The 22907-nt window shown below is 39.4% G+C and overlaps 1 protein-coding gene and 1 non-coding gene across 2 annotated transcripts in view; one reads left to right on the top strand and one right to left on the bottom strand.

Annotated features, from left to right (window-relative positions):
* LOC100751495 (cation channel sperm-associated protein subunit beta-like) overlaps nucleotides 1–22907 on the bottom strand; it is a 131031-nt gene that overhangs the window by 35338 nt on the left and 72786 nt on the right. Inside the window, 7 exon segments of the mRNA XM_027419549.1 lie at nucleotides 2162–2316; nucleotides 4911–5065; nucleotides 13959–14103; nucleotides 16942–17103; nucleotides 18246–18395; nucleotides 20683–20729; nucleotides 21344–21410. Coding sequence (XP_027275350.1) covers nucleotides 2162–2316; nucleotides 4911–5065; nucleotides 13959–14103; nucleotides 16942–17103; nucleotides 18246–18395; nucleotides 20683–20729; nucleotides 21344–21410 — 881 coding nt within the window.
* On the top strand, nucleotides 7362–7471 carry LOC113830867. The gene has a single exon (XR_003486182.1). It is a non-coding gene; the product is annotated as a U6 spliceosomal RNA (small nuclear RNA).

Consider the following 22907-nt stretch of genomic DNA (forward strand, 5'->3'; position numbering starts at 1 on the left):
TTATTTACTTAGAAGTATATCTATGCCTACTAGGAACATCCAAAGAAATATGGAGAAAAGCACCAAAATTATTATTACAAGAATTTAGCAAATACAGGATTACCATACAAAGGGAAGCTTTTGTTTTTGTTTCAATTACAAGAAAAGAAAATATCAACTCATCTCTTACCACATACTTGGACTATGATTTGTGCCCACCAAGACTCATGCTAAGGGTTTCTTCCTCCACATAGTGGTGCTGTGCAGTTGAGTTCAGTGGAGAGATGATGTCTGTTCTTGGTTGTCAATTGACTGCATTTGTAACCCACTAAAACCCAAGTGGCTGGGCACCAGTGAGGGACTTTTTTCTTAATTAAATAATTTGAAGTGAGAAGACGCACTTTAACATCTGGATCTTTGGAGGTAGGAAGATACACCTTCAATCAAGGCCACACCCTCTGGTTGCAGCCTTTAGAAAGAACATGGAAGAAAAAAATCTTTAGCTTTTTCCCTGCTTGCTCTTGCTCCCACTGGCAAGTTTATTCCTTCCTGGCATTAGAGCCTACTTCTTTGGAATTCCAGAATATACTGAAGAGCAGCTGAGACACCCAGTCTTGTGGGCTGAAAGAACTACTGGATTATTGAACCTTCCACTGGTAGATTGATTGTTGGGCCAGCTACACCACAGCCAGTTCGCCATTCTAATGCTCCCCTCCACATTCTATATGTTCTGTGTCTCTAGAGAACACTGACTAGTACATGAAATGTTGGCATCATGGGAGTGCATCCAGTTGTCCATCTGTCTACTTTCCACCATCAAGTAAGGTCGCTGCCCTGACCACAGTTGGAAGTGTTAGCTTGGATATTTTAGTGGCTGCAATCAAAAACCCAGACAAAGCCAGTTTCAAGTGTTCTTTAGTAGCAATAGAAAATGAACTAAGCCAGAACTAACCAGAAATATAGTGGGATTAGCAGCTTGCAGGAAACACCAAACACCAGGATCATGTCCAGTTTGGCAGAAGAGCATGGGGAAATGAAACAATGCTGACCATGACACAAGAAAGTAATCATGAGCCTAAATTGGTATTCGTGCCAAAGGCCAAGTCTGTGCCAATGTGTGAGCTTGGAAATGCTGGAACACTTGGGCAAAGGGAAATGATACTCAGTGAAAGCCCCATGGCTTCCATTTGAAGGTTCAAGACAAAGACTGGGGCAAGACAGTGACTACAGACACTGGCAGCCTGGGAAGAATCAGAGAACAAGAAGAAGCAGGCTACTGCATCACTGGAGTTTCTGGACTTTGTTTCATGGAAAGCAAAACACTTTCTCCACAGATTGGGTATCAGAAACTTACACACAGGCCTCAAACAGTCAATCAGTGCTATCTAAGGATTAGTCCTTTCAAACTCTAGCTTCATCACCCCCCTGCCCTTCTTCCCTAGAAAGAGAAAGATGTAAGTGATTGTATAAGAAAACAAAGACAGTTCTCTGTAGTGCACAGGCCAATACATTTTACAGAAGAGAGAAGTATAACACAACTCTTGACCCACTAAAAAGCATCAGGAACATGTCCTTTTCCTAAATTTCCTAATTTAAGCAGAATTAGCCTCCAGCAAGATGGCACAGTAGTTAAATCCTTGTGGGTTGTCCTCTGATCCCATATGTGGTACGCTTACACACACACACACACAGAGAGAGAGAGAGAGAGAGAGAGAGAGAGAGAGAGAGAGAGAGAGAGAGAGACTGAGAATAAATATTTAAAAACAAAAGAAATATAATTAAGGCACTTGAGAAGATAAATAAATTCCACCCACAAAGTAATTGCAGACATAAAGCAGAATTTGGTTGCTTTAAGATATAACCATTGTTAAGAGACATTTTTTTCTCCCTTAAGAAAACCTGAGAAACTCAATCTAATAGTCACAAAGATAATCAAAAGCCAGAGAAATCCATTAAGAGGTAGAGGCAGGGAGATCTCTGGGAGGTCAGACTCTAACCTGGTCAACCTAGAAAGTTCTAGGCCAGCAAATACTATATGTGAAAATCTGTCTCAAATATGTCTTTAGTCATTAAAGACATTAAAAAACGTATTAAACCAAAAAACCTTCAAAAACATCAGTTGAAATTTTGAACCTGAAAGCCAGCATGTGTTCTAAATAAGTGTGAGTGAATCATCAATTACCTGTGGCTTATCACTTTCCCAAGGTGAATATTTTTTAATTTCTTCTTGTATACACTTTGTTCAGGTTCAGTCAGAGGTACATACGCAAAGAAAAGCATCTCATTGGGAGAGACAAACTGCGGTGCTAGTGCAGCATCAAATCCCATATCAGGAGGCTGAAATTGGAGAAAAGGAAATATTGTATGTTGAGTGTCTGATGCTGCAATTAGAATGCAATTCAAATAGCAAATGTATTTCCCCTCCATATCAAAATGATACTGCTTTACTTATTGATTGGAGTAATATAACTATGCTCTTTGGCTCTCTGTCTCTCTGTCTCTCTCTGTCTCTCTGTCTCTCTCTGTCTCTGTCTCTCTCTCTGTCTCTCTCTCCAGAGAGAGAGAGAGAGAGAGAGAGAGAGAGAGAGAGAGAGAGAGAGAGAGAGAACTCAGTTTTCTGCAGTGGAGGAAAAGGAAGTCTGATAATCAAGACCCTGTTTTTGAGGTTCCTGCGCCTTTCCTGGGAGGTTGAGGTGGTGTATGTGGTGTATGGGATGAGTTTGGAGAAGCAGATTTTAGAGCCGTGTTATCTATGGGGACCCCACCTTGAACACAAGAAATATTGTCATAACTGGGTTCTTACTCGGAGTGCTACTAAGCAAGGGTCCACTAAAGGCCTGTCCTTAGAGCCCTGCTGCTCTGAGTATCATGATCTGTGCCTTGAGCCTCATGGTTCTGGTCTCTGATGGAATATCCCTTTCCTTGAACTTATGGAACTTACAAAGGTCCCTTAAATAATGCTTGGCTAGGTTTCTGACATCTAATTCTTTCATCCTGAACTGATCAGTTCTGGGACCTTTTAGTGTGGAAATATAGAGCTGAATAGTAGATTTAAAGTGGTTGTTGGCGTTGATCATGTGTCTTACTATGTGCTTGCCTGTGTGTGTGCTTGTGTGTTTGGAGGGTTACAGATACTGTAGTATGTTTTGGGTATTATCCATCAAGTACTGCCTCCAGCAAACATTTTCTGTCACGTTTTTCTCACAGTGTTTGAATTTTGGGTACTCACCAAGAATGAAAGAGACAGGGAAATAGAGTGGCTAAAAGGACAATCCTGAACCAACTGCCTCAATGAAAAGCCTGATTCTCATCCCCAACATAATCTGGGTAGTTATTGACTCTCTGTGTGCCTTGCTTCCCTCCTAAGGAAATGAAGACAAATACTTGTTATAAGAGTTCACAGTCATGCCTGCCACATAGAAAGTGCTAGTGATGGCTTTTTTTTTTCAGAGAGGATGCATGTGTCATTCGTAGAAAGAAATAAAGATGCTGAATCAGAGTTCTTCAAATTTGTCCTGAGTATAAGAATTCCTATGGTTTCTCCATTTTAACAATTTCAACGTCCACTGAAGGGAGCTATTCTACTTCCTCAAAACTGTGACAATAGTGAAATCCTGACATGGCTGCTTTTGTGGTTATCTCTAGCAGACTGCTCACATCATCTACTTTGTACATTTGCAGAATCCAGACTCCAGTTCAGAGAACATGCTGGCAGCGCCCCTCAAGGAATTCCTCTCTTTCCTTTGTGTGCATGTCTCAGACAGAGGATACAAAACACCCTCCTCTCCACCTCTAGTCTTGGCCTGGTATACAGATTGATCTTTTAACTAATATATACTTTATATGTATTCAAATCATAAGTGTGTAAGTACTCTCCTTCTGTGCTAGTTTACTCTCTAGTGCTGACCGTAAGCAACTTGGGGAGGGAATGGCTTATTTCAGATTGTAGCTTAAAGTCCATCAGGAAGGAAGATTAGGGAAAGGACATAAGTCAGGAGTTTGGAGGCAGAAAAGGAAGCAGAGGCCATATAAGAATGCTTCTTGCTGTGACTGCCCACAGCAATCCAGAAAACGCCTCAAAGACTTGGCTCCAAGACAGTCTGATGTAAGCAATTCCTCAAAAGACATTATTCTACCCAGATGTTTCTGTTTGGGTCAAGTTGACAAAACCCAACCAGCACAGCTTGCGTATATGTGTCACAAATGTGTACTCGCTGCTTTAAGAGGTAATAAACGTGTATTGCATAATCTGGAACTGTAGTTATGCATGGTTGAGTCATCGTGTGGGTTCTGAATACCAAATTCTGGTCTTCAGACATAGCACATTATACATTGTAAATATTAAAATTATGTATCTATAATCCTCTGTATAGGGCAAAACAACTGTGCTTTATGTCAGCACTAACAAGGAATAAACTAGGGAACAGGACTGTTTTACATGGAAGGTAAAAGGCAAGTTAAAAATTATATATCTTCAAGGTCAACATGGTAGAATGTAAACTCCACGAGGAGCTGAGATGTTTGTTACAGTTCTGCTTTAGACTTTTTCTGTGCAATCTTGTATGAGGATACCCTTGGGGCTTGGAGAAGATTTTTTGGAGGTATTCATATCGTATAAAAAAGCTTTTCTTTAGCAAAGAGTGTTTGTCTGGATAGGTCTGGATATGGCTTAGCTGTTAAGAACACATACTTGCTCTGGCAATGGACCTGCGATTGGTTTGCAGGGACCCTGCCAAGTGGCTCACAACTGTCTGTAACTCCAGCTTTAGGGTAGCCACAGCATGTCTAGCCTGCACACACACACACTCAATTTAAAACCGTAAAAGTGTTTGCATTAAGCAAAACACTGTCTCATTCATTTTCCTGCCACATAGAATGTGGCAACTGTTCTCAAAACAAGGCAAACACTTTCAGTGCATCATGTTACTGACCGTTCCAAAAATCCGATGAAAAGTTCGAGTGCCTGAAGGTGATGAACCTGTTTCAAAGCGTTCTGGAGTCAGTTTGTGTATGAATCCCAAGTAATCATAGTATATTGTGAAAATTTTATCACTACATTTTCCACCCATAGTGTATCTTGCCAATCCTGTCAGGAAACAAATATAACTCTCTTGATACTGATCCAGTACAACTAGAAGAAATTTTATATTATACCTGTAAAAATTTGCTTGTTTAAATTAAAGGATGAGAGTAGGGCTCTGAGACTTCTAAATTAGTAAAATACATGCTACTTTGTTTTAAATCCTTGGAAAGTTTTTTTTTTTTTGCAGTTCCTCTTCATTACAGAACATCTTCACCAAAGTGGGCAGTAGAACAGAACGAAGGGGCTGTCTAGTCAAGGGATAAGGAAGAAAGGTGCTTTAGTCTTCCTGGTAGTGTTTTCTCTTCCTGAAACCATCAAATTAGATTTCTGTTTGCTCAGGATCTCTTGGGCTTCTTATGAATTTTAAATTGCTTTTTTCTCTTTCTGTGATAAACAGAACCGGAGTTTGAAGGCGAGGGTGCTATGATTTCACTAGACCCAAGATAAATGATAAATGGGGTGTTTATTGGGGAAGACTTACACAATAATAACAAAGAACTGTGGGAGTGCTTCTCTGCCCTTCAGATCCACTGCCCCAAGACAGAGTACATGAGACAGAGAGACCATGCCTCACCCTACCCTCTTTCTGCTTCCATCTGCTTGAAGCCATGCCCAAACAGGTGTGGCCACAGTTACAGGTCACAGGCAAGAAGCCACTACAGGACTTTGAGTGTGCTCGTATGAAACATGTAGATTGCTTTTGATAGGACAGCCTGTTTCACAACAGTGATTCTTCCAATTCATGAGCATGGAAGCCTTTTCATTCTCTAGTGTTTTTCTCTATTTAATTCCTCAGTTTTTTAAAGTTTTCATTGTAGAGTATAAGATTGTAGACTTACAATGAAAAGACTCATTGTAGAGATCCTTCACATCCTTTGTTAGATTTATTACAATACATTTCACCTATCAGGGCTACTGTGAATGGGATTCTTTGATTGTTTTAACACATTGCCTGTAGGCTTGTTATATGTACCCCTTATTATATTGATATGTTCCTATGTTCCTTGTATTCTGAGATTTTTAGAACTTTAAACATGAAGGGATGTTGGATTTTGTCAAAGAACCTTTTGTTTACATGGTCTAATGACCATGTAATTTCTAACCTACAGTCCATTTATGTGATTTACAAAATTTATAGCTTTACATATTGAACCAATCCAGAATCTCTGGAATAAATCCAGCTTGATAATGGTGAGCAATGTTTTTGATGACTTCTTAAGTATAGTTTGCAAGTGCTTTTTTGAGATTTTTGGTTTTTTGGCCTAAGTTCATCAGATAATTTGGTGTTTTTGTTTTGTGTCTTTATTTGCTTTGTTATCAGGGTAATATTAGCTTCAAAAAGAGTTGAGAAGGCTTCACATAGAGGTGCATATCTTTAAACCCTGCATTGGGGAGGCAGCAGAAGACATATTTCTGTGATTCTAAGGCCATCCTGGTACAGGTAATGTAGTCCATGTCAACCACAGCTACATACTTTTTCAAAAGTGAGAGAGAACAAGTCTAAGTTGGGTAATGTTTTTTTCATTTCTGTTTAATGGAATAGTTTGGGAAGCACTGATATCACTCCTTGGAAGGTGTAGTAAAATAAACCAGTCAGTTCTACTGGGGCTGGATATTTTTTTGTTGTAGGAGATTTCTATTTATTCCTTCAGTTTTATTAATTTTCAACAGTTTCTGCTTGTTACACACATTCAAATTATTTATCTCATCTTGGCTTACTTTCGGTATGTCATACATATATCCAGAAATTTAAACATTTCTTTTACATTTTCCAGTTTAGTAGAATATATATTTTAAAGTAAGGCCTAACAATTTTGTGAATTTTATTGGTATTTGTTGTAAAACCCAGCATTCTGGTGATATTTTGTTTGTATTCTAACAAATAAAGCTTGCCCGGGTGGCCACAGCTATGAGGTCCATAGAAAATTTTCTACCAGGCAACACATAACCATCACACTCCCCTAGAATCCAGGGAGGAAACAGAACTCAAGGAACAAAACACCCACCCAACAAAGACAAAAACAAAAATTAGCACCTAGAGCTATGAACATCCCAATCCCAAAGGATGTGATGGCAGTGTAAAAACACGATCAATAACATCCAGGACAATAGGTCTCCAATATAGCCCAGCAACCCATACTGCAGGAGGTTGTGAATATTCTAACATTGGAAGCACAAGGAAAAGACCTTAATATAACCTGTATGAAAATAATAGAGGGCCTCAAAGATGAAATAAAGAAATCCAGGATCTCTGTTTAAACAACAGAGGGAAACAGATAAAAGTGTTCAAGACTTGAAAATACTTCTTGGCTCAGCAGCACATATACTAAAATTGGAATTCCCTAGAGAAAACTAGTTTGACCCTTGTGCAAGGATGACATACAATTTGGTGAAGAGTTCCATATTTTTATACATAATCACACACACACACACACACACACACCACTACCAAAACAAAAAATAATGGAAAATAACAATCACTGGTCATTAATTTCTGTTAATATCAATGGACTCAAGTCAGCTATAAAAAGATACAGGCTAGCAGAATGGATACAAAATCAGGATCAATTCTTCTGGTGCATACAAGAAACACACCTCAACTTTAAAGACAGACGTTACCTCAGAGTAAAAAATGGACCCAGGAAACAAGCCAGATGTAGCTATTCTAATAACTAAAAAAATAGACTTAAAACTAAAATTAATCAAAAGAGATGGAGGACATTTCATATTCATCAAAGGAAAAAGCCATCAAGATAAAGTTTCAATTCTGAACATGTATGCCTCATGTACAATGGCACACATACTTGTAAAGGAAATATTACTAAATCTTAAATCACAAATTAATGGTGGGAGATTTCAACAACACACTCTCACCAAGGAACATGTCTGCCAGACAGAAACTCAACAGTGAAACAAGTGAGCCAACAGCTATTATGAACCAAATGGACTTAATAGATATCTACAGAATATTTCACCCAACACCTTCTTCTTAGCACCTCATGGTACCTTCTCTAAAACTGAGCAAATACTTGGTCACAAAAAAAAACTCAACAGATAAAAAATTCAAATAACTCCCTTGGCCACCATGGCTTAAAGTTAGAATACAACAACAACAGGAATTACAGAAAGTCTTTAAACTCATATAAACTGAACAACTCTCATCTGAATTATGAATGGGTCAAGGGAGAAATAAAGACATAAAAATACATCCTAGACCCCAATAAAATGAATCCATAACATATCCAAACTTAAGGGACACTATGAAAGCAGTGCTAAGTAAGGAAAGTTCATAGCACTAAGTGCCCACATGAAGAATTTGGAGAAATCTCACACTTGTGACTTAACAGCACACCTGAAAGCTCTAGAACATAATGAAGCAAACTCACCCAGGAGGAGTAGATGGCTGGAAATAATCAAATCGAGGACTGAAATCAATACAATAGAAACAAAGAGAACAATACAAAGAATAAATGAAACTAAGAGTTGGTTCTTTGAGAAAATTAACATAGACAAACCCTTATCCAAACTCACCAAAAGGCAGAGAGAGAATATCCAAATTAGCATAATCAGGAACAAAAAGGGGAACTTAACAACAGACACTGAGGAAATCCAGAGAATCATTAGGTTATGCATCAAAAATCCGTACTCTACAAAATTGGAAATTTCTAAAATAAATGGACAATTTTCTTGATAGGTACCACATTTAAAAATTAAATCAGACCAGATAAACAATTTAAATAGACATATAATCCCTAAGGAAATATAAACAGCTAGTAAAAATCTCCAACACCCCCTACACACACCAAAAAAAGTCCAGGGCCAGATGGATTTAGCACAGAGTTCTATCAGAATTTCAAAGAAAAGCTAATACCAATGCTACTCAAATTGTGACACATAATTGAAAAGAAGGAATATTGTCAAATGATTTTTTTGAGGCTACAGTTAACCTGATACCCAAGTAACACAAAGATGTAACAAAGAGAGAGAATTACAGACTAATCTCCCTCATGAACATTGACCAAAGATATTCAACAAAATACTGGCAAATTGAATCCAAGAACACATCTGAATAATCATTCACCATGATCAAATAGGCTTCATCCCAGAGATGCAGAAAATCTGTCAATGTAATACACCACATAACAAAAAAAGGGAAAATATCAGATGATAATCTTATTAGACGCTAAGAAATCCTTAATAAAATTCAACACCCTTTTATGATGAAGGAGTTGGAGACATCAGAGGGAACAATCTAAAACAATATACAGCAAGCCAAGAGCTAACATAAAAGTAAATGGAGAGAAACTCAATGTGATCCCACTAAAATCAGGAACAAGACACAGCTGTCTACTCTCTCTATGTCTATTGAATATACTACTCAAAGTCCTAGCTAGAGCAATAAGACAACAAAAGGAGATCAAGGGGATACAAATTGGAAGGGACAAAGTCAAACTGTTGCTATATACTGATCATAAGACAGTATACACACATGACCCAAAATTTCTACCAGGGAACTCCCACATCTGATAAACACCTTCAGTAATATGGCTGGATACAAGATTAACTCAAAAAAAAAATAAGAAACCCGTTTATAAACAGATAATAATAAATGGGCTGAGAAAGAAGTCAGTGAAATATCATCTTTTACAATAGCCACAAACAACGTAAAATATCTTGGGATAACTCTAGCCAAACAAGTGAAAGACCTGTATGACAAGAACTTTAAGTCTTTAAAGAAAGAAATTAAAGAAGATACCAAAAAATGGGAATATCTCCCATGCTCTTAGATCAGTAGTATTAACATAGCAAAAAATGGTAATCTTAACAAAAGCAATCTACAGATTCAATGCAATCCACAACACAATTCTTCACAGAACTTGAAGGAACAGTACTCAATTTCATCTAAGCAGTATCAGAGAGGCTACATTAAAAGCCCTTCTCCCATAATGAAATTGATGACTACCTTAAATGTCTTCCTAGAGCCTTCATCCAGTAGTTGATGGAAGCAGAAGCAGAGACCCACAGCTAAACATTGAGCTGAACTCTGGAATCCAGTTGCAGAGAGGGAGGAGTGATGAGCAAAGGGGTCAAGACAAGGCTGGAGAAACCCACAGAAACATCTGACCTGAACAAGGGGTTTCTCATGGACCCCAAACTGATAGCTGGGAAACCAGCATAGGACTGTTCCAGACCCCTGGATGACGATGTAAGTTTGGAGTTCTGGTTAATCTATGGGGCCTCTGGTAGCGGATTGGTATATATTCTTAGCATAGAAATGAACTTTGGGAGCCCACTCCACATAGAGGGATACTCTCTCAGCCTAGATACATAGGGGAGGGTCTAGGCCCTGATCCAAATATGACAGACTTTGAAGATCTCCAATGGAGGGCCTCACCATCCCTGAAAGCAGAAAGGGGTTGGGATAGGGGGGTAGGTGGATGGTGGGAGAGGGCACTGGGATTGACATGTAAAAGAAGCTTGTTTCCAATTTATAAATAAATAAATAAATAAACAAATGAAAAAAGAAAAGCAATAAAAAGATAAAGTCTCAATTCTGAAAATCTACACACCAATAAAATGGCACCCACATTTGTAAAGGAAATATTACTAAAACTCAAATCACACATTAAACACCACATACTTATAGTGGGAGACTTCAACACCCCACTCCCACCACTGGGCAGGACCACCAGACAGGAACAAAGGAGCTAACAGAAGTTATTACCCAATTGGGATTATCAGACATCTATAGAACACTCCATCCAAACACAAAAGAATAAACATTCTTCTCAGCACCACATGGAACTATTGAGAAGAATAACTGATACTAATCCCTAAGGTTAGGATAACTTTTAATAGATAAACACCAGCCAACAGCAAGCCGGAGCGTGCCAAAAGCAGCAAGGCAAGAGAGCGTCCATGTGCCTTGTCTGTCACTTTAAACCTCTCCCGAATCACCCTGACATCACCTTCACCACACCCTGAGGGGTGTGGTTGGGCACACCTGAAGCCACACCTTAGAAGGCATGTTATAAAAAGTCTCCCAACCAAAAAAACGCCCAGGATAACCAGCCTACAGTCTACAACCCCAGAGAAACTAAGTAATAAGAAGGACCCCAAGAGTGGCATGCATGGATCTGCCTAGGAAAGGGGAAATAGAAATGAATTTCTGACACCTTCATCCAGTAACTGATAGAAGCAGATGCAGAGATTCACACCTAACCACTGAACTGTGATCCTATAGTCTAGTCAAAGAGATGAAGGAGTGATAATATAGACAGAGGGGTCAAGACCATGATGGGAAAGCCACAGAAACAGCTGGTCCAAACTAGTGGGGGCTCAGTGACTCCAAACTGATACCTGAAATAGACCTCCTGAATGCATGTAACACTGGGTAGCTTGTACAGTTTGTGGGGCCGCTGGCAGTGGGATAATGAGCTAATTCTAATAAATGAACTGGCATTTTGGAGCCCATTTCCTATGGAGAGATACCTTGCTCAGCCTAGACACAGGTATAGGGGCCCTGGTCCTGCCTTGATGTGGTAATGAGACAGAATTTGTTGACTCCCCATGAGAGGCCTTACCTTCTCTGAGGAGCAGATAGGGAGTAGGATGAGGGGATGGAGGGGGGAGCAAGAAAAGGGGAGGGAGGGGGAAGTGGAATTAATACTTAAAAAAAAAGAACTGCTGGAAGTATCAGCATCCCAGATGTCAAGTTGGACTACAGAGCTGTAACATGGTATTGGTATAAAAACAGACACATTGATGAATGGAATCAAGTTGAAGACCCATACATAATTCTATGACTTATGAACTCCTATTTTTTACAAATTTGGAAGCCAGAAATACACAGTGGAGAAAAGATAGCACCTTTAATAAATGGTGCTTGTCAAACTGGAAAGCTCCATGTAGAAGAATGAAAATAGATCCATATTTATTACTCAGCACAAAACTCAACTCCATATTGATCATGGACTTCAACATAAGACCAGATACCCTGAATATGACAGAAGAGAAAGTGGGGTAGGTGATTTAACTCACTGGTACAGGAAAAGAGTTTCTGAATAGAACACTAATAGAACAGGTACTAGGGCCAACAATTAGTAAATGGGACCTCATGAAGCTGAAAGGCTTTTTGTATGACAAATGACACCAACATTCAAACAAAACAGCAGCCTACACAATGGGAAAAAATCTTAACCAATTATACATCTGTGGTGGGGAATGTCCTTCTGTGTATGTTTATCTTATTGGTTGTTGAATAAAGTATTGTTGGCCAATTAAGAGTGGGACTAGGAGTCAAGGAGGATTCTGGGAAATGTAGTAAGAGATCCAGGCAGGAAGTGACATAGCAGGCAGACTCAGAATATAAGCAGGAAATCGCTCTCTTGCTCTTCCTCCTGCTCTCTTCTCTCAATGGAGCCTCCATGTGATCCCGGCAAGAGAAGATGCCTGCAGCTGGCATCCAATAAGATAAGTCTTTATGGTTGATAATTAAGACTGAGCCAGCAGATGAGAAATCCTAATCAATTGGTCAGCAGCATTGTAAACTAATATAAATCTCTGTGTATTACTTGGGACCTTAATATGGCAGCAGGTAGAACTCGGGTGGCTGTTGGAAAATGCCCACTGGTGGGGCAGGTCTTGGGAAGCTTGGTGTAAAGACTTATCATTACAGAATGGTGGCAGTGGTGGGATCACCCCATGCCCCGAGGTTCCCAGAGGAAGTGGTGAACCTGCTGCCACGAGCACCACAAGCTGCCTTCCTGCATCTAGTCAAGCAGCAGCAGAACCCGGGCAGCTGGTGGTAATGTTACAAACTTCCATGTAAACTTAACAAAAGCTTAAAAGGGGATTTTAGAAGCAAAAGAACAGAGAAAAGTATGACTTCTTAGTAGCAGCATTTTCTCAGGTGGTCTCTGTTTTGCTAGAGACAAGCAGAGACTGAAGCAGTTCCTTTAGGAGAGGTTTACTGACTCAGCATACGTGGAAAAAACTGCAGAGCTCTTTTCAAGAGGCCCAGCTAGCTCAGTCGGTAGCGCATGAGACTCTTAATCTCAAGGTCGTAAATTCGTGCCCCATGCAGCTGGCAGTGGCAGTGACCACATATATTTCACAACAATTAATGAAAGGAAGATATGAATTTGAGAGAAAAAGGGAGGCATAGGGGGGGGGCGGTTAGAGGAAAGGCAGGGAAGGGGAAATCATGTAATCATATTTTAATTAAAATCATTAACAAAAATGGAAAAAATAATTCACAAGAAGAAGATTGAAAAAACTCAGTGACAGAATGACAAAATGAAGATGCAGATGAGAGGAATACAGAAATACAAGGACCATGCACTTCATGACTCAGGTCCCAAGTCTGGTTGCAGCAATCAACTCTATTGGAAGGGAGTAACAATTGTAGGTTAGGTCAATTACTACTGGCTGTTGCTTTCATTGTGCAACAAACTGACAGCCTTGTTGACTTAATCAAAGAAACTGTAAGAAGATGGAGATACATCAATCATTCATACAGTGCCACCTCTAAGTTTCTGTGGTCTAAGCTGTATCTATTTTATTAGCAAAATCAAAGCAAACACTTTGGCATTGTGGTTTTGAGTATTAAATGATATGCTATAACATGTGGAGCAAAACTGTATCTCTGTTGTGGTGTGTGTTGTTATTTGGTTTGGCAAAAGCAAACAGTACTGAGAACACAGAATGCTAGCCCCAGGCTACTTCTTTTTTCTGTCTGTTTATGAGATTTGTCCCTGTAGATCCAACAAATGCATTGCCACTATATTTGAGGCCTTACTATTAGTTGATTAATACAACATGCTTTTCAAACAGCTTATACATTTCTGATACACTTGTAGAATGAACTTACAACCCCAAATACAAAATTTCTTACCTGCCTTTGTCATGTAAATCCTCCCACTTTGTGTAATAAAAGATATATCTGAAGAATAAAAACTATGAGCAGTCTTCTTTACAAAGTTAATTTGAAAGTCACATAGTAAGTCAAAAGAATTGCCACCATCCATAGAAAGCCATACCTAAAGGAACATAGAGATTAATACCTCACTAACAAGGGCCTCTAATTTTCCAAATTACCTATTAGCCTGATCTTCCTACAAAGCAAAAGCATGCAGTACTATTTTCTTCACATCTCAATGTCCATCATGAACTCAGGCACACACTGACTACTTTCCACATACACACTTGATTTACCCTTCCAAAGTTTTCTATTCCCAGAAGTAACTAGGTCACCTAAGTGGCTGAGTGATATTGTATTCTCATTCTCTCTCCCTCCCTCCCTCCCTCCCTCCCTCCTCTCTCTCTGGTGTGTGTGTGTGTGTGTGTGTGTGTGTGTGTGTGTGTGTGTGTGTGTGTGTGTGTTACATTCATGGGAAGACTACAGGATGACATTGAGTGAATTCCTCTATTGTGCGCTCTACTTTATTGAGACAGAGACTTTTATTGAACAGATAGTTTATTGCTTTGGACACATTGGCTGTCCAGTGAGCTCGCTGGATCTGTCTGTTTCTACGCCTGAATGCAGTTGTTATAGATATGTACAGTCAAGCTCAGCCTTTTACACTGCTATTGGGGTTTGAACTTAGGTCCTCCTACTCTCGGGGCAAGTGAAACCAGCTGAGTCATCTTCCCAGTGGCTACATACAGCATTTCTGACATGTACTTTTCTGACACATAGGAACTGTACAATCTCTTCATGTTTGCTTCTATTTTCACTTCAGTGAAATCCCTCTTTGTGTCATCTCTCTTTTGAGCTCTTGGGTTTTCCTTTTGGAAATACTTTGTACAAATTCTTTCATTATTGTTATTTTTAATACTCCCCTCCATTGTGCACCCTTTTTCTTGTATTCTTTAAATGTTTTGGAGTCTACATGGTGTCTTTCATTTCTCTAAGCTGGGAATAGAGGTACAATTCTATAACTCTAGCACTTGGGAGCCTGAGACAGGCAAGTTCAAGACTAGCTTGGGCTATGTAGTGAAGTCCAGGCTGGCCTGGAGTAGAATGTAAGAAACTGTCTCAAAGAAAGACAAAATGCAAGGACAAGCCCAAGTGACTAGTAACACACCAAGATCTTTGATTCCCAATATAAGCACCATCCTCTCCGGAGCTTTGTTAACAGCACCTTTCTTTCTGCCAGCACTCTTAAAATCTCGTCATTATTAACCATTGTATATTTGTTTCCACAAAAATTGCCCTGATTGTTTGGTCTCTTAATTCCTCAGCCCACTATGAGGAATGATATTCTGCTCATTTCTTAGACTAGTTTTGTTGAACACCATCTTAAGCCTTTTCACTTCAATTCCAACTGTTATTGCCCATAGTCAAAATACACATACAAAACTTTGAATCATAGAGTCTATTGGCAATCTTCCTGATTTACATGCTTTCTAGCCGTCAAATCTGACAGGTACAGTAAACTCTTCCAAAATCAGTTTTCTGTCCATCGCCTAAGAATTCTATCACACAAAACTATAAAGCATTCACATTGGCAAAATGGTGAGAGAAAACTGATGTCTTAGAATCAGGGTAATAAGAGAGAAAAGTTCATGGGCCAGAGATTGAGAAGAAAGCAAGCTCAGAAACGTGAGATATTTGCCTAAAGAATGTGTGAAGCAATCTAGACACAGCAGGAGGTGTGGGGAAAAAGAAGTCAATGGCCAGAAGAGAAATCAGAGATTCTGAACTGTTAGTATAGGAACTAAAATAAGGGCATCTGAAGAAGCCCTAATACCAGGATGTCACCTTTATACATCTCCAATTCTCTACACAGTAGAGACTCTAAGCCAAGAAATCATAAGCCCTGTTAAATAACAGATGGTTTTTATGCATGCATACACTACATTTGCACAGACTCAGCAGAAACAAAGTATGTGTTATTCAAGGTGAGAAAGACTGAATGAATTAACAATGAGGTAAGGTGCTAAACATCAACCTGAACATCTTTTGTTAGGCCTTGTGAGTTGCCCAAGTTGTTTTACTTTGAGACAGATCACACTAGAGCCAAAACTGGCCTTGGACTGACAGCAATCCAATTCCCTAAGCCCCCAGATGGTTGGGATTGCAGGCAGAGCCACTGTGCTTTGCTCCCCTGATGGTTTTCAGCGAGTTTAGATTGGCACTGATTGTCTTTCCATATGTGTGATTGCTAGAGGGAGGTATTCATAAGCCATAGATGTTCTGTGATAGTCAGCAAGTGAACAGAAATTCTAGATCAAACTGCCAATCTCTGGAGTCTTTAGCCACTTTCTATCCAAATAGAAATCATACTTTGAAGTTAGTGATTGAGGAACTCCTATCTTTGAAATAAAACTGTAACCTGTCACGTGCATCTCAGAACCTCACAGATAAACTGTTCTCTGTCTTGACTAAGCTTCACATTTCTAGGGGAGAAATCTCACTGTGAAAGTGAACTGAATGCATTGCCTGGAAGTCACCACAGTGCTTTCTTGGTACTGAATTTCTCCGTGTGTTATATTTTGTGTGCCTTACTTTTCACTTGGCTCATGACCAGAGGTGTTTTGTAAGCTTTACAAGGCCTTCAGGATGTTCATGATAGAATTGTCTGTCTAGAGGCCCAAGAATGGAGAACATCATACTTTTTGAGGGATTAATAACAAAATCTATGTTGTTCGCTGTAAAGAAATGGATTACACCTGGCAATATTCAGAACCATGGTGCCCCATGCTCATTTTAGAACTTAGCACCAATGAACAGTTGATAAGTGTGTGTTGTCTTCCCTTTTACCTCAACCCTCTGGATCAGCAGGTTACTCCTGTTCTTTATGGGCATAACCACTCAGTCTACACAAGGTAGCCTCCTTACTCTTATTCGATAAGAATAAATTCTGGCAGCATACCTGATTTCCATAAACATATAGAAAGTGGCTTCGGGGATGGAACACCATTCCAACTGGATTTGAGAATGAGGAAGGAAATAGGAAATTTGGAAATTTTGGTTGAGCTTCGTTTGGTTTGTCATTCTTGAACACTGACACAGAGACAAAGGTCTTTTTGGACATCTAGATAAAACACAAGGAAGTCATGAGATTTATTCTATTTTTCTTTGTTCATGTTATAATTTCTAGGAGTTCTCATTATTTCAGTTAATTAAGACAGGGGAATACCCATTAACACTGCAAAGAACTGGAAAGATTAGCAATCACTGGTAACTCTACTCTACTATGTCTACCTGTCTGTTTCATATGTGCTGAGATGTAGTATATGAAATGAAAAAAATGTTCAAAGTCGTATAATAAATGGTATTGGGAGGTTTATGAGTCATTACTAAAATAAACAAATAGACCCCATTCTCCATGCTTATGTCTTCCATGCTACACATGGGTAAATCACAAAAATCCCAATTCTATTGTGCCATGGTCTTGAAAGGAACAAGATTCTGACACCCTACAAATACTCAGAAGAAGCAGCAAATAAGGTCTATCCTAAATCCCTTTTCCAGGGGAATCTTATGTCTCTGAGAGAGATACCTTAATGGACCAACACCACCACCTTCTCCACTCCTGTTGTTATCCTGAAACCTATCTCTCAAAACAGTAACTGATTTTTTCCAGGAACACATCAGTTTGATCTAAAGTGTATTCAGCATAGGCAGCTAGTTTAGCACATGCCTTTAATCCTAGCACTCATAGTCAGAAGCAGGCATATCACTGTGAGCTCGATACCCAGTGCTACCTAGTGAGACCCTGTCTTAAAAAAAAAAAGTTCAGCTGAAAAAGAAGCTCATTTAATGTTACATGGGATTTGGAACGGTGACAGATATGTCCCCTTAGGACTGAGTGTTGAACAGCTACTTAAACAACTCCTAAATTTTCTAATGACTCTGAGAATAATTCTAATTAATAGCCACTGTTAAAGACCTATACAACAATAAACATCTATATCTGTGATAAGGGGTTCCTTTTTGTGTATTGTTCAACTAAACTAACCCTTTCAAGTAACTTTAGATTCATATTGAAAACATTTATCTTATCTTGGAATGACAAACAATTTTTTAAAATTTCAGTTCCAAACTAGTCTATGGAACATAAATAATTTCATAAGGTTCTGTGCTTGGAATCATGATAAATTGGAAATGATGTCCTCTAAGATCAATTTCCAGTTCTTGGTAATATAGCAAACACCTCTGAGCTATAAGACTTACCCGATGATGGAAAAGATAAATTCCAGTTTGACTTTCTTGGTCAATAAGAAATGTTATCACATGTGGAAGAAGATTTTCACTTTTAGAAATAGAAGATAAGCAAGGCAACCACTGAAGAAATGGTTCTTTACTATAAAAACAAGCACTGGCCTACAAAAAGAGGAGAGGTTAATATGGTTTCTGAAACACAAACCATACTAGTTACTGTATGAAAATAAGCCAAAGGATCATTTGGCTGTTCTGACAGGTCACATATAAATCTCTCTCTCTGTCTCTCTCTCTCTCTCTCTCTCTCTCTCTGTCTCTCTCTCTCTCTGTCTCTCTCTCTCTCTCGCTCTCACTCTCTGCCTCTCTCTCACACACACACATGCATGCATCCCTATACACACACACACACACACACACACACACATCTACATCTATGGAAAGACAGATAGATAGATAGATAGATAGATAGATAGATAGATAGATAGATAGATAGGAACTTAATACATGTTTTTGAATGATCAAAAAATTAATAAAAGTTAAAAAAACTTGGGCTCTAAAAAGAAGAAAAAAAAGAGGAGGGACTTCTAATGGATGGGAATGCCATGGCTGGCACCTGAGCCCTGCTCCCAGAGAAGCAGAGGTGACTATCTATCACTCCTGTTAGCATTCCTTTGGTAATTGCTGGTTGTAAAGGTGTCCTGCTGGTTATAAAGATTTTCCAGCCCAGGGGATAATTGACAGACCCTGTAACCCCCCTCCCCCCCTCAACCCCATGCCCCTGTCCTATCTCAGTCAAATGTATCTCCCTTAAATTGTATAGTCACTAACTAACTCTGTACTTTGTATGACCTTAAGTAACCATGGAAACTCTGTAGTTTATGGTCTCCAACCTTATGGTCTGCCCTTTTTAAAAGCTTCTCTTTACATCTTCAACAAATGGTGCTGGCATAACTGGATTCGGACATGTAGAAGACTACAGATAGACCCAAGCCTATCGCCATGCACAAAACTTAAGTCAAAATGGATCAAAGACCTCAACATAAACCCAGCCACACTAACCCTATTTGAAGACAAAGTGGGAAATACCCTTGAATTAATTGGTACAGGAGACCACTTCCTGAACATTACACCAGGAGCACAGACACTGAGATCAACAATTGTTAAATGGGACCTCCTGAAACTGAGAAGCTTCTATAAGGCAAAGGACACAGTCATCAAGACAAAACAGCAGCCCACAGACTGGGAAAAGATATTCACCACCCCACATCTGACAGAGGGCTAATCTCCAAAATATACAAAGAACTCAAGAAGCTAGCCTCCAAAACACCAAACAATCCAATTAAAAAGTGGGGTATAGAACTAAATAGACAATTCTCAATAGAAGACTCTAAAATGGCTGAAAGACACATAAAAAAGTGTTCAAAATCCTTAGCCATCAGGGAAATGCAAATCAAAACAACTCTGAGATACCATCTTACTCCTGTCAGAATGGCCCTGGCCTGTCTGTTGCTGAATAATAAAGACTCTTGCTGTTTGCATCAAGTTCTCCCCTCTGCCTGGTGACTGGGGTTGCCCCGGGGGTCTCACCCTGTAGGGGTCTTTCATTTTCATTATGTTAACCTATGCTGGCCTAGAATATATAATCTAAGTTCATATTGAATTTGATTATTCTGCCTTCACCTACTGGTTAAAAGAATTACAACTGTGTGCAACCACACAATTATAGATTTAATTCTTTGATATCTATTCCTTTCTTCTGAGTGTATTCTATTTCAGAAGAGAATTCAAAGAAACTTTCTTCTCTGGTATGGATTAAATCACTGGATTTAACAAAAGTAGGTATCTGCTGTTAAGTCTACAAAGAGACACTACTGGACTTCATTAAGTTTTCTGTGTGTTTAAGTACCATATTTCAGAGCATTGGGAGCCATACAGCTTGGCATGAACCTTTAGGCCTAACTTGGCAAGCCACATGGTTATAGAACAGTCTTTTGATTAAAAATGGCTTCTAGAAGCATGAGCACCCAGTAGGAACAACATGACCCAAACGTCAATCCTTTGTTCCAACCACAGGCCCACTTACCTAAGCAACCCTCCCGTCTCCCACCACTTACCTAGGTAACTCTCCCTCTACCCACCACCCATGAACTTTTCACCCTGCCAACATCCTCCTTCGATAGTTTTCTGATATCCTGCTTGAACTAACACCTAGCTCTTGGCCTCTTCTCCCCCTCCTGTTTATCCCATACTACTGACTATATAAGCTAGCCTGGAAAAAATAAAATTCGTCACGTGATCAGAATCCTGTCTTGTGGTCATTCTCTCTAGTCTCTTGTCCCCATTCCCCTCCCTGGATACCTTGCCCTAGGTTGCTGTCCCTAAGGTTGGGACAACTACATCAGATTAACAATTCTTGAAATCATGCTTAACAAAGTTTTCTATGTCATACCTCACTTAGGGTCCTGTTTCTGTCAAAAGTGATAGTCACATAATCAACTGTAAAGTACACAAGTGAAGAAAATATGAATAACATTGACTTAGGAAGTGTTAGTGTTAATAAAGCTGCCTACATAAAACAATGCCAGTTCTGAGCCGGGCGTTGGTGGCGCACGCCTTTAATCCCAGCACTCGGGAGGCAGAGGCAGGCAGATCTCTGTGAGTTTGAGGCCAGCCTGGTCTCCAGAGAGAGTGCCAGGATAGGCTCCAAAGCTACACAGAGAAACCCTGTCTCGAAAAACCAATAATAATAATAATAATAATAATAATAATAATAATAATAATGCCAGTTCTGTACCATCTACTAATGTGTCTTTGGACACAATTCTCTTGCATTTAGGCAGGAGTGACATTCCCATTCATCTTTAGAAAAACTGTTAAGTATGTGGTCCAGGGTAGCCTCAAGCCAGCAGTGTTCCTGTTTTTGCCTGCTGAGTGTTAAAGGAATACCAAGTGTATATCACTACTGAGCCTGGCTTTCTCAGTTTTAGCTCATTAATTCATATATAATAGTAATTTTCACATTTTATTCAATTTTGAACTTAATGCATTTAATTGAATCTATATATTTAACCAATAGTGATAAAAATCTGCTAACATGTCTCAAAATTTACCTTCAAAATTTTCTCTGTTTGCAAAACATCTTTCATTATACCACAATTTTCCTTTGATATAGTCAACCTATATAAATATATAAATGAAAGTGTCAGCTGGGTCATATCTGGAGTTAAGATTTTAAAAAGAAACTTACTTTAAAAATTCCAAAGTTTTGATCACTTGTGGATGTGAGGCAAATAAAGATAGAAACCCTATACACATGTAAGAGGTTGCAGAATGGGTCAAGAAACCGGAATGCACAAGGTCAACAGTCACCAAGAATGGAATACCAAGGCATGATGGTGTTCTTGGTTATGAAATGTCTTTCTAACCCCCAGAAGCTCCTTAACCCTTTTCACCACAGTTAGAATGAGACATAGGCTTATTTTTCTATCCCACATTTGCTGCAACAGGGCATAAGGAACCTGAACAGAACCCTGATAATGGCAAGTGCAGAAATGTAAGGCATTTCAAATTGGGCATAAGAGGGACGCGGTCAACAAAGTAAGATTATTTTTGTTGAACATGAACTATAATGAGATGAGAAGGTTTGCTAGGGAAAGATTTTCACTGTCCAGCTGCTATTGAGGCAAGAAAACCCTTGTACTTTTATAGATAGGTCAGTGATAAAAATCAATAGAACTTATTAATGGAAACCTTTAAGTTGTGTGAAAATTTACCCTGGTGTTGGTTGAACATGATAAAAAAGATAAAGTTACTCCATGTGAATTGAACCTTGATTTAACACTAAACAAAGTAAAAGGCCTTTTAAGAGTGAATTGCCCATGACTTTTTAAATTATATCATCACTCAAATTAAGCTGCTAAAATAAAACTTCTAAGTTCACATAAAAGCCTCCAGGTTTCAGGATACCATAATTATCATTATCAATCTGGGCAATTTTAATATAGAAACTTTTTGGACATTGGACTATGCCTCTTCCTTCTATTTAGATTATTCTTGCATATTTTTGTGACATGAATCCAAACTGAAACAGCCAAGTGACTGTCCTTAGGATGATGTCAATTCTGGGAGGCTGATCTCATGTCAAGGATGAGTCCAGAATGCTGTCCTGACCCAGAGTTACAGGTGAGGAGAAACACCTGATTTATATCACATGAGCAATGAAAGCAACCCTTAGAGAGGTTGGAAAGCTTTCCTTCTGCCATAGCCAAAAAGGTGGTGACAAGCCTGGCAGCTGTTTTTACTAATGGCTGGAGAACAGTAACTTAGAAATGCTAGTATAGGTCCTGGGGTCTGCAGGCAGATTGAATCAGCCCCTGAGGACCAAGCAACCCTGAGTCTGCTGAGATTGCTGGGCTACTCCCGCCCCAAGGTAGGGCAGAGGTGATCTGCTTCATCCCCTGCCTTGGGCCCAACTTTCTCCTGCCCACTCTGGGAACTCCTGTCCTGGGGTCTGCAGGCAGGTCAACTTGGCCCCTGAAGACCAAGCACCCAGAGTCTGCTGACATCTCTGAGCTTTTCCAGCTCCCAACCACCGAAAGAGCCAGTGCCTAGAACCAGCCTGCACCCACCTAAAGACTCAACATACTATATGAGCCAATTGCACCCACCTGAAGA

The sequence above is a fragment of the Cricetulus griseus genome, chromosome 5, assembly GCF_003668045.3.
Source record: "Cricetulus griseus strain 17A/GY chromosome 5, alternate assembly CriGri-PICRH-1.0, whole genome shotgun sequence".
Taxonomy (NCBI): domain Eukaryota; kingdom Metazoa; phylum Chordata; class Mammalia; order Rodentia; family Cricetidae; genus Cricetulus; species Cricetulus griseus.